This window comes from Orbicella faveolata, unplaced genomic scaffold (assembly GCF_042242905.1).
Source record: "Orbicella faveolata isolate gen_17 unplaced genomic scaffold, um_ofav_v1 contig_12, whole genome shotgun sequence".
In the NCBI taxonomy this organism is placed as follows: Eukaryota; Metazoa; Cnidaria; class Anthozoa; order Scleractinia; family Merulinidae; genus Orbicella; species Orbicella faveolata.
In genome coordinates this window covers 23,268,066-23,284,551 of record NW_028301539.1, presented here as the reverse complement: position 1 = coordinate 23,284,551, position 16,486 = coordinate 23,268,066, and the positions used below count along the sequence as shown (strand labels likewise).

Below are 16,486 nucleotides of genomic sequence, written 5' to 3'. Positions count from 1 at the left end.
GTAAGTTATATGTTATTAAGTTTTATTCTTTCTTTGTTCTAGCTTGTTATTAGCGATGTACATTTTCGCTATGAGGATGCCTCAACCAACGAGTCATTGCCTTTTGCATTTGGTATAACCATTGCAAAACTCTCAGCTCAGTCTACCAATGAAAACTGGGTAGGTGAAAAAATAATTGAACTGAACTGTACAAAAAAAATTTGTGTTGTGTTCTGAGGGGTAATAGGTGAATTCTTAGTTTTATTAGGGGGTTTTTGATGAAGAAAATATCGGACACTTAACACTGCACAGCACCTGCTTATCAACAGACTTAAAATGATTACTCAACACTGGATAATGATGATGTATCTACATTTTGGTTTGGTGGCACGGTGGCCTCATGGTTAGTGCCCTCAACTCCAGATCGAGCGGTCTGGATTCGAGCCCTAGCCAGGGACACTCTGTTGTGTTCTTGGGCAAGACACTTTACTTGCACAGTGCCTCTCTCCACCTACAAGTGTAGGTTTACAAACTGGTACTGGCAAATTTAATGCTGGGGATAACCCTGTGATGGACTAGCATCCCATCCAGGGGGGAGTAGAAATATTCCTGGTTGTGCCTCATGCTATAGAAACTGGGATACGCTCCTGCCTGGTGGGCCCCTTGGCTCATATGCCAACTTTGCCTTTTACCTTTTACCTTTTACATTTGGTTTACAGAACCCAGAAGAGATCATTCAGAATGAACGGACGATTAAATACAAGTTAATTGAGTTGCAGAATATGGCCATCTACTGGGACACTGATGTGACCCTTGTAGGTGATTTGCCGTCAAGTGATCTTGAGGTGAGAACTGTGTCACATGTCCACACCTCATGCAGGTGCTTGGTACTTGTTAGGCTTAAATACTGTAAACTGGAACATTTTGAAGCAAACTTGGGTAAATTACTATTCTTCATTATAATTTTTATGGCTTGTGTATGTAGACAATGTGATGCGCACGCTGATTGGCTAATGGTAGGGCATTATTCTTCTGTAATGCCCATGGACAGATTATGGGCCTACTAAAGGAAAAAAAGTATTATGAAAAAAATCATTGTTTTAATTGCTTTCTGAAAATTGTACAGTTGAAAGCAGTGAATGAAGAGGAACACTCTGAGTAAAAATTCTATTACCCTGATGAAGTACAATTTCAGAAGAACAGCAAATTCACTGTGTTAAATTATGATAGAGTTTGGGCTGGACAGAACAAAGGAAACAGCCAAACAGCTTTTTATAAGCCATGGAATAAACTGCTTATTAACCTCAAATGTTTCGTCTTTACAGGAAAATCGCAAACCTTGGTCTCGCCATATTGACCTTGCTCTTGCTTGGTCAATATGGTAAGGTCTCGGTTTGAGATTTTCTGGTAAAGACCTCACTCTCAGTTAATAAGTAGTTGTTAACAACTATATCAAGCTGTATTAAATATGGATGGCTGGGATGCCTGGGGGACTTCACTGAGATCAGCTGGTCTCTAGAAGGTAAAATGTTCCCATGGCTGGCAATCACTGCAACCCAGCCGTGAGCCACTGAAACAATACTGGAAGAGGGATACCGAGGGAGGGGCTGAAGAAGACGAGGTGAAATAAGTAATGCTGACCTAATGCTGACAAATGCTTAGATAGAACTTGTTGAAGATGAAGGCAATAGTTTTTCTGTACTTTCAGAGTGCACTTCAACGAATGATTAACAGAAACCAGGGAAAAGCTGGCTTTAGTGTGAGTACTTTCCGTATCATGTTAAAAAAATTCATGTTAGTTTTAGCTGCATATTAGCAAATTTCAACTTTGCATAAAGAGATCACGATAACTTATAACTAATTACCATGACCCCTTTGTAGTTGTCAGAAAACTACAGGAATAGAATATGAAGCTGGGTGACCTAAAAACATCCTCAAGAATAATTGTCTTTTCATAGTATATTTAGTAGTACATGTATACATGTTGATCAATATATCAGCATGTAGATGTGAATTCAGAGAAATTGAGTTTGATGCAAAAAAAACATTGGATCAACCAAACCTACCCAATACAGTGATCCATATTTCTGCCAACAAGACAAAAGAGTCTAATATATGTTTCCAGTAACAACAATTAACAACAGTCCTATGTGCTTTTTGTTCTATTTTATCAGAAGCACCAGTACATATTAAAGCCAACTAGTGCACAAGCTAAGATGAAGAGGAATGCTAGTGCTTTGCCTCTGAGGTCTCGACAAATGCCACGTTTTGTTGTGGATGTTCATGTGGAAAAGATTCCATTGTCACTGGAGGAAACACAATACAAGATGTTAATTGCTCTGATGGATGGGTTTGAAAGACATTTCAGACAGCGTCGGTACCTTAAGTGGAGGCCTAAATGTCAAATCAAGAAAAAGTAAGGGTTTTGTGTTATAGGTAAAGTGAATATGTCAATTCACCAAATCTGTGTAATCCTGTAGATGCACTGTGTGATAAGGTGTGCTATCTAACATGTTGGGCAGGACACATATGATCAGTGTGCATTGACACCTGGCAAAGACATCTTGAGTACTGCCAGGACTATCTGAAACATATTTTAAGTTTTGCAGTTTTGAGAACTGCAATTTGAATTCTAATCTTTTGCTAATGAATTATTCCTTTTGTGGAGCTTACTGTAATTCTAAGAAAGTGGAGATGTACACATGAACATGTACTTGTAAGCTGAAAAAGCTGAGAAAAAACTCACTGAGACATTCATCCATAATGGAAGCCTTTACTGCTGCTCAACCAAAGAACATTGGCCTTCACGTGGTTCATTAGACACCCAGGACGTGACTGATATGCCCTAGCACCTGATTTTCGCAGCATGTTGCCTTCCTTTTTAGAGGATTAATTATGGATAATCATTGGCTGAATTGGATTTAGGATATTACAGATTATTTATGAGGAGCTTTTGATCAGTTTGTCATGATCACAAGTGCAGGAAAATCCCAATTTCTGATAGAATTCATCCCTATAGAATTCAGCCCTGTATACATAATGTGTACCAGTCAGATATCATGCTTACCAATAACCTACAAAGCATTCTTTGCAAGCTAGACTATTGTACTATCAGTAGATGTATATTGTTACTTTTTATTTTCCATTGTCAAGTAATTCCTTACTATCATTCCTATTTTTTTTTTTGTTAGTGCGCGAGAATGGTGGCAGTTCTCAATAAATTGCATTTTGCAGTCAATTAAAGAGAAAAATATCCATCAAACCTGGAGTTTTGCCGTCAAACGAGCTCATGACATTGTGAAGTATGTCAATATATATTCACAACATCTTACCTCTGCCACAGTGGAACCTTTGCTTAAGGTAACTGAATAATTTCTTTTGTAAGGAGATACATGCACGATTGCATAAATTTTGTATAGTACTCAGTTGAAAATTGTTTATGCAAATACACTGTCACGGTGTATTACATAATTGACGTATAAGTTCTGATTGTCATACTCTATTCTTTGCAATTTGGTGACACAAGTTGAAAGTGCTTAGAGTGAAATTTTAAACATTATTTTATGATGCATGGGGTATCCAGTGGCTTCTACTATTCACAGCCAGCACCCAGATAGAATATTGCCCCCATGGCTGGAAAATCTACTCAGTCCAGCCATTTGAGCCCCCATTCCAGGCACCTGTCAACACTGATCAGGATTAGTGGAAAATCCATGAGTGGGATGGGGGTGGGAGAAGGCTTCAAAACAACAACTACAAAACCACTCAGGACTGCTGACAAACTTGAAGATTCAGTTATTACAGAGTTTCAATGTTCCACGTACATGTAAGCCTGCACTTGTGAGGTTGACCACTAACTAAATGGTAAAACCTGGCCCAATCCTGGGGATCAGTAAAACCCTATATGATTCGTCTGAGCCGACAATACCATTACAACCCCTGTTTTTGTGGTTTGACATGACAAGGAATTTTGTTTCAATTGGCAGGTTTCTCCAGTGCATGTATTTCTCATTACTAATTTTGTATACCTGGCAAAGAAAGTCATTGCTGGAGTGATGTGTCACGATACACGCAGCTACAATGTGTTAACATAACAGAAGATCAGTTTGTGTTTAACTTATCTACAGATTAATATCTAGTCTATAGAAGTTGCAATCCTTAGACTACTGCACCTGCAACTGTTTATCTCTATTTCTAGGAGAAACAGTCTCAAATTGAGGACGAGTTAACATTTGAGGAGCTGGTAGTTTTAAGATCCATTGCACAGACAAGGGCTGAGAATGAACTGAGTCAGGTAACATTTTTATGTTACATGGTATTTTTGCAAAATTTAGACAAGCACCGAATAAGCAATTTTGGTTTCTTACTTTGTGAAGAAATTCTTTAATTGTTCTTCAACTGTTGTTTTATTTACTTTTTAGTCCAAGTAGATACAAAGAACAAATGTAGCTTAAAGACACTTTCACTCAAGAACTATAAGTACTATCAGAGAATAGCCTTCTTATCGATTATTTACATTTGCAACTTAGCTCAATAATAATAATAATAATAATAATAACAACAACAACAATAATAATAATAATAATAATAATAATAATAATTGTGCTTGAAAATGAGGATTACAAACTTCTATGGGACTTCAGTGTGTGAACAGACCATGAAATAGGGGCTAGGAGACCGGATTTGGTGATCATTGACAAGAGCGACGAGCTGTCTGATTATAGATGTGGCAATTCCAGAGGATAATGGGGTGAGAGAGAATGAAGATGAAAAAGTTGAAAAGTATCAAGATCTAGCAAGAGAAGTGCGAAAAATGTGGGGTGTGAGGACAAAGGTTATTCCAGTGGTAGTGGGAGCATTGGGATCAATACCACTGAGATTGAATGACAATCTGAGAGCCATTGAGGTGGGCATTCCTGTTGGACTGATCCAGAGATGTGCATTGTTGGGGTCGGCAAGAATTCTTAGAAAGGTGCTGGAGATGTAGAAAGAAGAGAAAAAGCAAACAAGGGTTGTTTCTTGGCTTCCCTAGGCAACTTGTTGTTGCCCGGAGCCAATGACGAAACCAGCTTCAATATCATCAATAGCTGTGTGAATCTTTAATAATAATAATAATAATAATAATAATAATAATAATAATAATAATAATAATAATAATAATAACAACAACAACAAAAACAACAACAATATTTACAGGGGATATTACCGAGCTAACACTAAGCTAATTAGGTGGTCCTCTATCTAAACTTTGTCTGGAAATTATAAGTAAATGAACTTTTGCTCCCAGATTTAAACCAATCAAAATTTTATTGGATAGTTTTAAGTGAGAAGAAAGAAAATACCCATAGAGAAGTATTTCTTAGCATAAAATTAAGGTTAATGTTGGCAAGCAACCTTAGTTTAGATGAGCCCACACTCATCTCTGCGGTCTTCGATGGCACATGCCCTTCCATATTTGATAACTGCTATTTAAGGATAGCATGCTGTGCAAGTAATCAGTTTCTCCCTTCTCTGAGTCCTGCAAGTTGTTACTTGGCTTCAAGTGTAACCCCTCCCACCCACCCTCTTAACTTGTCCCAGTTAGCATTTACTAGGACTTCAAACGTTAAGGGAGTTTCTCTCCTGTTGTTAGGGCTTCTTAAGCCCTTCAGTTCATTTTAGTTAACTTTTGTTATTAACGCACAACTCTAAATAATTTTTAATAAATTTTAAGGGTTGGGAACTGCTGCCTGCGGTACCCCTTCAGCCCTGTGCTGGAGCCCCGTCAGGGAGGGGACATTTGTTCTCTGGCTGGGTTAACTTGGCCCCATGTAATTGTTCCAGCAACAATGTCCTCCTTGCAGTACAGGCATGGGGCACCCCCTCGGCATGGCGCCATGTGCTGAGGCCCCCAATCCGGTGGGTTTTATCCAGTCGGTGGACTTTTATCCGAGCCTTGCCAGTACATCCCCTGTCCACTATCGCCCACTACATGGTCTTGTGTCTTTATTGCGCGCCATAACATTAACTGTATATTAACTTAGACAGGGTGATTAGACCACCAGAAAAACCATTAGGCTTCTTTGGGGGCCCACCTCAATTGTTGCAGTGAAGACACTCAAACTGTGTTCAATTGGCATTTCTCTCTACTGCTTGTTTTTAGTGACTATAGACTGAAAGCTCTTGATGTTAACAGGAATATTTTTAATTAGTGTCTTATACATAAGTACGAAGAGTCTTCATTCTATAGTCACCAGAAAAATGTACAAAAACACATCAAATGTTACGGCTCAAGCCCCCCTTCTGTAATTTGGTTTTAATTGTCAACTTTGTGTTTGGCTTGGCTAATGTAGTGTTACTCCATTAAAATATCTTTTCAGATCAGGGTAGAATGATGGTACATGAGTCAAGTTTTATTACTTTGAATCAGTTTGAAACACTGGTGTTAACATTATTTTGTTTAGCAGATGCAGACAGGTAATGCAGATGATTCTCAACCACAAGAGAACAAGGAATTAGGGAAAGCTACCCCAGCCACGGGAGGAGAAGGTGGTAGTTGGCAGGGCTGGCTAACAGGGTGGTACAGTTGGTCTGGAACTGATACTACTGGAACTGGGACAGCTGGCATGCCAAAAGAGAATGATCCAAATCCGTTGTTTATAGGAGAACCTCCCACCACAAAGGGTTAGTTGATGTATCATTCGACTAGTGTTAATGGTTAAATGACTTAATATCAGCTGGTATGTGGTACTTTGGAATGAACATTGTGCTTAGGCCCGCCTTAGGTTTAAGGAATAATAGTTTTTGTCGTGCATCTGAGCACTGTAGCAGTGGCTGTGTGTGTAGTGCCATCATCATGTCTGTATTGAAAAGGTAGAAAAATATTGAAGGAAAGAATAAAACATTTTTGTTTCAAATTAATTGACTTTAAGTCTATACAAAACTGTACTGCTTAGTTGTATTATTATGTAAGTTCAGTGCTGGAGCTTCATGTCTTTTCTGAAATGCATGATTTGCCATTGTTATGTCTCATCATATCTTTTTAGTATAGGAAATCCAGAATGGCTCTTCTTGAAATGGCTTACTCATTTGTGTTAACCATTGTTTTGCAGAGGAAGAGGAGTTTCTTGGAGAGCTTGCTGACAGTCATCTGAATGAATCCATCTTCAACAGAGACCAAGTCTTTGCACACTTGAACTTCAGACTGGGTGCAGGCTCCTTTAAACTGGTCAACACCAAGCACGAAAACACTGCCTCACAAACAACAACTGTGTTGCCAGTAATTGAAGTGGAATTTTCTGATTTGAGATGGGACTCTGAGATGCGGCCTCGTTCAAGCACGTGGGAGTTTAGCATGAGTCTAGGAGCTTTATTTGTGGGAGATACACTGACTACAGGAACTTTGTTTCCAGCTTTGGTTTGTCCCCAAGGTCGGGAGTCACAGGTATATGATTTATTTTCTAAATGGTCTTTGCAGTCAGGTTTTCTTGGCTACAATGTTTACACATACAGATTCTGATATCAAGGAACTGGAACTGTTATACTGGTTATGAAAAATAGTGTACATATTATCAGCGGTAGACAGAGAAGTGCTGGGCACCTCTACCCTCCTCTTTCTTTCATCTCTTGATTGCGTAGTGACTTGATTGAGGTAGATGGTTGGAACTTGCCATGGTGTGGCCAAGCCACTTTATTAATAAATTACAATAAGGTTTCTGAACTCTGCGGTATATTGCAGTACACAAACTAAATGAAGATGGGACAAACAACATTAATAGTACAGTTACTGTAGAACATTGTATCATGATTCCCTTATCTTACAGAGAGTCCTGAATACCAAGAAACAACAGGCTACCGTAGCAAAAGGTACAGTGGGAGCAATGATGATGTCAACTGCAAGTTTGGGACTTAATATTTTACAGGATATGAGTGAACCAGTATTTGAAATGAAGTTTGAATCTCTACCACCTGCAAGCAAAGTTGGTTACAGGTATGTCCTACTCACACTTAGTACAGGTACTCTGGAGTTGTTTTCTTGGATACAAGTGCATATGTTAGCAATTAAAGTATACTTTCTATCATCTCAGAAATGGAGGAAGGTAAAATTGTTTTTCTCACTCACTGCTCGAGGGTAGAAAAGGATATGTAGCTATATTTTGATTCAAGCTTTCTGAAGGTGTTTGTGGTTGCATGATTGCTTTTTTTGTTGAAAGTGTTTATTTACTGAACTCTCTTTAAATAACACCGTTGATTATTATTAACAATTACTGAAACGTGTTATGTTCTCCAGGCTATCAGTAACAACGCAACCTCTGGACGTAGTTTACAATCCTGTGGTGCTGGATCACATTTCAGAGTTTTTTTCTCGTGCATCAATGGAAGGTACTCAAGCCCTTCATATTGAGAGGCAGCTCCGTGAAGTGGCACGTGTGAGATATGAAGCACTTAAAAACCAGACCAGAGCTGAACTTGTCCAAACGCTTGATGCCATGATGGAAGGATCAGAAGTGGTAATTAAAATAAGGAAATATATCTGTATGTACCGGTATGTTGTTACCCTTGGTACAATTTGGTATTTTTCTTTGTTCTGGTGTATGCCAATATATTTTAATATTTATATATAGAGCAAAGGGAAATAGAAAATTGTACCAAGGGTACTCATTGTTACCGTAGGCCCTGTTTCCTGCATCTTCTTGCAACCACAACGAACGCTCACACTTGTTGCAAAGCGTAGGGCATGGAGTTCCTGGTGTGGTATATGCTATGCTGTGCTAATACTGTTATGGACTAGCTATTTTTTACCATGTCAAGTAATGTTTCAAATATTTCCAGGGGCAATTCATTAGTGACTTCTGCTGGACTCTATCTATACAGGAAAAAAAAATGTTTGCAATAGTTGTGGCTGCTTGTCTGTCCAAAATTATGTACCCGATTGAATCTTGTTTTATTTTGTTATGTGTTCAAGGGCCAGTCAAAGAGATGGGATATTCAATTGGACATCTCTGCACCAAGATTTCTTGTTCCAGAGAGTTTTCAGGATAGGACAGCATCAGTGGTAAGTATGAAAATTATTTCTAGAGTAAATCAGAGTGATTATATTCTGGTAAACCTGTCAGAATCTGAAGTCTCCAAAGACATTAATTAGGTATGTGTTAATCATTATTCATACGGCTATCGATATCCCTCTTGCTAAGTACTATTATAACCATATGGTTACAAGCCTGCCAGCTTGAAGCTCTGCTTATTCTTGTTACTTGTGTTTGTTTGGAAATGAGTTGATGGTTGCCTGTAAATGCACTATTCCATTGCTGACCATTTGCTGTATTCCTTGCTTGCCTGACATACAATTCTAGAGATAAATTAGATCTGATGTTGAATTGATTAGTCATGTCAATGAAGGAGCTGAAATACCAAAAGAAAGAACTGAATGAACTCTTCGTGAATACTGTTGTTTTATTTGGTAGGTTTTGATAGACTTTGGGCACTTAAGCTTTGCAAACACCCAAGCGCTTAACAGAAAGAAGACCGTTTCAGAGGGCCATGATACTAAAACAGAAAAGGAAGGTATTTCACATGTTTCGCTATATACGTTGGTAACACTGTGGATCATTGTATAGCCCTAAAGGAAAAACAAAGCAGTATTTCCCACATGTATTTCAGTGACACAGGCAAGAATAGGATGGAACATATTTAGGATTTAACCGTTAACAATAATAAAAGCTAGCCTATAGTGGTGAAGGTAATTTAACTACCCAAAGTAACTGCAGTCACTGTGTCATTCACGTAATAATCTGTCCGCCTTTCATCCCATTTAAATTAAGTCTGCGTTTGTTACATTTGAATAATTTGATGTCTTTGTGCATTGATGAGATGAGGGTCCAAACTAGGGTTAGCGGTACGAGTGCTGTTAATTGTCCCTTTTGGCTGGTTGTAGGTTAGACTTAAACTTTCTTGTTTCTTGGACATTATACAGATGACGCTTTTATGACCCCACCCAGCACCCCACCTGCAGAGGAAGAGGAGTTTTTGTCAACCACCGATTCAACTGATGCACTTGTGAATGAAATAAGTAGTGAATCTCTGATTGACATGATGTATGAGAGGTATCTAAAAACAGCAATTTTTATTCCTGTTATTACTTTTTTTTGACGCCTCAAGGATTATTATTTGTTGATTTTGTCTCTTAGGTACACTCTGGATTTGTCAGACATACAAATGGTGGTTTGTAATGTGAAGGACAACTGGTCCGAAGTTGCCAGCAAACCACCCATGACAAGTGATGTTCATGTGGTAGATAAATTCACAATAGCCATCCAGATGGAAAGGTGAGGAGGTTTCTTTGATTTCCTCAAAGGTTGGTATGCAGTTAAGGATTGTGAGTAAAGATCACCCTGAATTTTCTGGGCGTAGCATTGAGGCAAAGAATCAACCAGTACTCCACAATTCAAGTTGTTCTATTTTTGTGGGCAGGCAGACGAGAACAAGAACTTAATTTGGCGAATTGTTGTATTATGTAGACAGAACAGATAGACATGCTTGGCGCTACACATTCTACTAATTCTTAACCTGCAGTCAAATGGGAGATCTGGAGTTGAACGAATTCGACAAAACCGTCGGCTTTGACACGCTCCATTTTTTGCATGTTTTGGGCGTGTTTTGTTACTTCGAGGTTGACCTTGGCAGCCATAATTTTCACTTTCTCAAAGGGTAGAAGGGAAGTAATTCTCCATTGTTTTCCAAAGATACAGTTTGTTGAGAAAGACATGAAAAGCTCAGCATATTGAGTAATTTTGTTAATTGCTTATAATTTATAAGACATGGAAGATTAGCTCGTTTTGTTTTTGAAACGCTAGAACTACCGTACTGTAAAAAGTTTATACCTCCGTTTTTAATAAAGTGTTATGAATTAGTAAGATGTGATTTGTTACTTTGCAGGAGATTACTGTTTACAGCTGATCCGCGGTACCCTGCAGTAACGTTTTCTGCCAAACTACCCAGCTTGGTATTGCACATAAATGAACACAAGGTAAGCGGTTGCAACTGGCTGTGTCCTCGTAAGGGTGTTTCTACAGGATTTGTAGATGAAAATAATGTTCATTTTATGAGTGTTGTTGGGTTTTTACTCTACTTGGTCTCCAGAGTTCAAGTCCTTGGTCCGACTACCGTTTGCTGTTTAACAAACTCTAAATCCACTCTTACTAAAATATTACAGCACTAAATCTACAAGAACCAATCAGATTCAGATTCACAGATTGCCAATAAAATACAGCTGATTGGCTAGTAATTAGATATGCTATTCTAAAGAGAGAAATGCTTTAGTCCATATTGACGTGTGAATATGATTCTGGCTCAGTGTTGGACAAAGCAGATGTTGCCTTGCTTGACATAGTGTGGTATCTATTTTTAAATACATACACAGACTAAACATCTTGAATTTGTTCTTTAGCTGCAAGCTTTGACAAAGTGTGTAAAACAGATGCGTAAACCTAAAACGTCCAACCCCACTCCACTAGTGAAACAAGAAAGGATTGTTGCTAGTTCTACTCCACTGCCCCCTCGAGAAAGTAAGTCATTTGATAGAAACGTAAATATTTTTAGTACTAATAGACGTCACAATGTTTTAATTGAATTGCTCGGTTATTTCCTCCACTGCCATTTCCTTCAACTGCAATGGCTATATTTCAGTCTCTGCCATATTAGATATGTAACCACTGAAATGGAGGACTTTGAGTATGCTATCAGTTGGAAAAGAACTGTAGTGTTTCGTGTGCAATGGGATTATAACCTTGTGCAAAATATTTTTTCCTTTTCAATGTATTTCCTTGGAATCCCCGGAGACAAGAAGGTCAGAAGTTTTGGTTATGTAGTGCTTTCATTTTAAAGTTTCGAATCAGTGAAGGTACTTTGCGGCATACGAGGGAGAATAGAAGTTTTGAAATTTTGACCTTTGGCACTTTATCAACGAAATGGTTAGTGGTAAGATGTTGTTATAATTATGTTAAGGGGTGGACAGCCATGGCAGTTTGGACGACCTGTACTACAGCTTGTACAGCAGCAATGTGACAATTCCAGAGATGGTTAAGGACTCACCAACCAGGTAATTGAACATGTCAGTTCATGATTGGGGAGAAACACAATAGATTTCTTGGACAATCTAGACACGTAGAAAAATTTAATTTCAAAGAGCTAACGTGTTTGCTGGGGAAAAGTTCAAAAATTTATATTTACGATTTTTATGTTTTTCGGAACATTGCGTTAAAAGTTTTTAACTTCTGTTGAATCTACTTTGACACTGCAGCTACATGCATTGTCCAAGTTTGCAGCTTCCAAATCTGAGCTTGTAAAGCATAAATGCGCCACCTTAAAGTTGTTCAAGATAAGAGTGTTCCAAAACTAACCAATTTTGAAGAGAAAAGCCACAAGGGCAGCTCGTCTTTTTCAATTAAAAGGGCATCTTTAGGAGTCTTGTTATCTCGGAAAGTCTGAAAACACTCAAAGAGATAATACCATGTATGTGTCTGACGTGGAATTGGCAGGCCCTGTGCGTTATAGTGAGAATGATAAATATGGCTGTAAGGCTTTTCCTAGGAATGCCTTTTAAATTTTGTTTTGGTTGATGTTCTTGTAGGAGTATCAGCAGATCAGCTGTGGACACCACTTTAGAAGATAAAACAAAAGAACTCATGGAAGAATCCAAAATGTTGCTTGTTGAGCTCAGCATCGACAAGGTTTCCCTGGGTGTTCACAGCATGGGTAAGGCTTACTTATTGCAAGTCTTAGTGTCTTATCTGCAGCAGTTACTTCTGCAAACTTCTGCAAATCTTTAATTCAGTTTGGCGGTCATGCTTTTTATTGCCTGCAACCTATGTAAGAGGTATTCCTGGAGATTTTTCTATGATAAATGAAAGTTGCACACAATTTGGAAATAGCTGAAGATCGAGATATGTTATATTAGTGGTACCTAACGTAATAGTGTACTTGAAGAGGCAAAATAATAATCTTCAGATTGGATTATTATCGAAATAACTTACCGGTATCGCATTCAAAGAAACTACTTGTCAAGAAACTATAAAAATTATGTCGTACTCTAGGAAGGATAGAAGAAGAAAAGCTTAGAAGTAAAAAAAGTCAAAAAAAAAAAAAAAAAAAAAGCAAAAGCGAAAGGGTTATAATATTTGTAGTTGTTTGTTTTGGCTTGGTCATAATTTTTGGACAATTAGCACGACTGACAGACACATGTTTCAGAATTGGCCCTCAAATGAATTTGTTCTCAAATAATATAGTCTGGGATTTCGGAATTTCTATCATTTTAATGACTTTTCACATTGATTCATTGATTTACGAATGTCATGGTCGCATTGCACAGGTTGCTTGATCGCTGAACTACAGGTGCTAGGCGTTAAGGCAAACTACATGAAGAGACCATATGATTCATCGACATCATTTGCCATCCATGGAGTGCACCTTGTTGATGCATTACAAAGCTTTGGACCTAACTATGAATTGCTTTTCTCCTCGTGTAAACCTGACCTGGCAAAATCTTCCAGTGAAACTGGTTTTACTCCATCACGAAGTAAGTTGCAGAGTATACTAGCAATGTTGTAAATGTTCTACATACCCAACCCTCCAAGTTAACTTTTTTCCTTGGTGGCCATTTGGCCACTGACTGTTCAGGTTTGGTCGCCAGTGAAAAATTTTAGTCGCCAAAATATATGCATAAATTAATAATTAATTAATAATAAATAATAATCTTATTATTATCCAACTGTATTATTAATAACATTTTCCTTGAACCACCAAGTAAATTGAAGTCCCGTTCAGTGAAAGAACTACCTAATGTTGATTCAAATATGCTTTTATTGGAATGATTGATGATCAAATGAAATAGTTTCTGATCACAATGAAAAAGTACTATATTATTGCAACAGTGTTGTGAATTGATCACAGTTCTCATTCAGTCATTTTAAATTGATTGGCTTTCAATTTCAATAAATCTTTTACAATGGTTATAATAATGCAAATGTACATGCCTTCAAATAGCTCCATCGATTTACAAGTGACACCACAAATATCAAAAACCAAAGGTTCAGACTATCTTCATTATAAACTCTTGCTTGAGTTTTTAATATTTTATAATCATACTTACATGGTAACTTAGGAATGACTTGAGCACTCCAAACAATTCAAACTTTGTTGCTATGAAATAAAGGTTTTTTTGTTTTTAATCTATACTAGTGACACATATTTACAAGTCTACAGCCAGCACACAGAAATCCATATTTCTGCATTAAAACTTAGAAACCACATGTGGCATGGACTTCAGATTGAAGAAATGGTCTTCTTGATCTTTTTGAGGATTTGAACCATTCCTTTACTGCTGGCGCTGGTTGTGAAATCAACCATCAAAAAGCGTGAGCATGTATGAATGAAACGTATGTTTACCGCCATTTTTCCCGCGAAAATATTTGATGAAAATTAAGAAAAAAAGTCGCTTCACAAAACACAGAAATATTTGTGTATATCATTTATAATTCACACAACAGGAGCAGTGCAAACGACACAGATTATACCAAGTTAAAATAAGATAGTCTCATTCGCAGCTGAATGGCGGAAAGTTTTCCAATGTTTATCAAGGCGGCATCAAATTCTTGCTGAGACCAAAAGTGAACACTATTTTTACCCTATCGCTTATGATCTTTTTTAAATGTTCAACCTCGTTTTCTGCTGGAATAAGCAAACGATTTAAGACTTCATCTGAAAATTAAAGACTGTATTGAAATGGACAGAAAAGTTCACGCTCAAATTGTTTGTCGTTTTGAATTTAATATGCGAACCGCGGAACGCGAATACTCAACGCGAAAATACTTTCACAAGTTTTAGGGCAATCACTAAGAGGGATATTTTTTATTGATGAAATCTTTTACAATTTGAAAATAAACCCAGGTTCGTTCACACAAGTGAAATTTATTTACAACTGCGAGCCGCTTTTCATCACAGTCTTTTATTTATAGAATCCCCCGTTCTTGTGTTATCAAGTTTGCTGTAAAGTCAAGTATTTTCGTGTCCACTGAAACAAAATACGTTTCTCAAATACATCTGGATGTTTCTCAAATATATTGTGGATCCTGTCACCGTCGAGCTTTCCAAGCTATTGCAATTCCTCTTCTTTTCGATGGCAAATGACCGGATTGCGTGCGTTGTCTCACGCTTCCAGGTAAAATTGTCACGTGCCAAAGTTCAGTCGAGTGGAACGAATTTCGTTGCGTCCCAAGCTCAACTGAATGCAATTCCTTGATCTTTGTTTACCGTGTGACATTTCATTTTATTCAGTCTCCATTTCTGTTGGTTAAAATCCCACAACAACTAGCTTTGTAAAGTGAATTCTTAATGCTCAGAGCGTTTTTCTTTTCGCTCCGGATGATAGTCCGCTCAAGCTCCTGACGCATAGGTCACGTTAATTTTAGTCGCCGAGCTGGCGACTTGCGTTCTAATTTAGTCGCCAGCTCCAAAATTCTAGTCGTCATGGCGACTAAAATAGTCGCAACTTGGAGGGTTGATACCTCATGTCATTACATAGTGTAAGGCACACTCACATACTGATTAGCAAAGCCTAGCTGTGGCAGGAGGGTAAAATAGAGAAACCGGTTCAATTTTTATCCAAACCATTATAACATCACACAGGTGTATGCATGGTGTGTCCACATTTTGTTTTGGTAGTGCATCTGCTTGGCTGATTCATTCTTTAATCTCGTTTGTTTATGTTTGTGTAACACAGTCGATGGCGTCGCAATATACAAATTGCAACCCAGTCCTTTGTCATCAGCCTAAGGCTAAGACTGTTCTTGCGTCCTGATAAAATCGTAATAAGCTAACTACAATTTGATCTCCCTTCAAAGATTTTACAGTTCAGTGAAAATATCCATCGTGATGTTCTGGACATAATTATTTCATTTCTGAGGTGTTTAGCATTCTTTTAACACAGTTTTTGAATGCAGTTAATCGAACTGTTAATCCAGTGAATTAAACTAAACCTTTTTTTCATTCACAAACATTACTTTCACGTGTTCATCCCTTTATTTTTCAAAATGTACAACATGAAACTTCATGATTTTAACTTGACTTTTGTGTTATCTTCTAGTTGAAAAGTCCTTTACGGAGACTGTAAGCAGTGCATTTTCCATGGTAGCTGACCTGGTGAGACCTGGTTCTAAGAGAAAGTTACAGGACAGTGACGTTTCATTTTCAAGTGAGACTACAGCTGTAATGGAGGAAGAGGATCTTATCACATTTGATTATCAACACGTTGATGCTGATGCCCCTTCTACTAAAAGCCAAAATGGCAATGGTTTAAATGTTGTTAACCTGCAGTTTAATGCTCTCAACGTGATTGGTATGTTGTGAGATACATGTGCTACTATTACGGTTTACCATAATAGTACCAAGTGGTATTGACATGAACTGATACCTTGCATTTCTCGCACTTGAGATCGTCATATTGCCAACACATTGGTAAATACATGATTATACA

The 16,486-nt window shown here is 37.9% G+C and overlaps 1 protein-coding gene across 4 annotated transcripts in view; it reads left to right on the top strand.

Annotated features, from left to right (window-relative positions):
• The window catches only part of LOC110041639 (intermembrane lipid transfer protein VPS13D-like), an 85,374-nt gene that overhangs the window by 12,014 nt on the left and 56,874 nt on the right, over positions 1-16,486 (top strand). For 3 of the 4 annotated variants that reach the window (XM_089276877.1, XM_089276867.1, XM_089276880.1), the window contains exons 5-24: positions 43-159; positions 699-824; positions 1,688-1,738; positions 2,154-2,395; positions 3,171-3,339; positions 4,178-4,273; positions 6,423-6,642; positions 7,071-7,402; positions 7,782-7,948; positions 8,249-8,468; positions 8,924-9,013; positions 9,423-9,522; positions 9,932-10,061; positions 10,146-10,283; positions 10,894-10,984; positions 11,405-11,522; positions 11,962-12,055; positions 12,587-12,711; positions 13,325-13,531; positions 16,097-16,348. In XM_089276877.1, coding sequence (XP_089133003.1) covers positions 43-159; positions 699-824; positions 1,688-1,738; positions 2,154-2,395; positions 3,171-3,339; positions 4,178-4,273; positions 6,423-6,642; positions 7,071-7,402; positions 7,782-7,948; positions 8,249-8,468; positions 8,924-9,013; positions 9,423-9,522; positions 9,932-10,061; positions 10,146-10,283; positions 10,894-10,984; positions 11,405-11,522; positions 11,962-12,055; positions 12,587-12,711; positions 13,325-13,531; positions 16,097-16,348 — 3,085 coding nt within the window. The remainder of the gene's footprint in view (positions 1-42; positions 160-698; positions 825-1,687; positions 1,739-2,153; positions 2,396-3,170; positions 3,340-4,177; positions 4,274-6,422; positions 6,643-7,070; positions 7,403-7,781; positions 7,949-8,248; positions 8,469-8,923; positions 9,014-9,422; positions 9,523-9,931; positions 10,062-10,145; positions 10,284-10,893; positions 10,985-11,404; positions 11,523-11,961; positions 12,056-12,586; positions 12,712-13,324; positions 13,532-16,096; positions 16,349-16,486) is intronic. The other variant, XM_089276873.1, reaches the window with a different exon arrangement.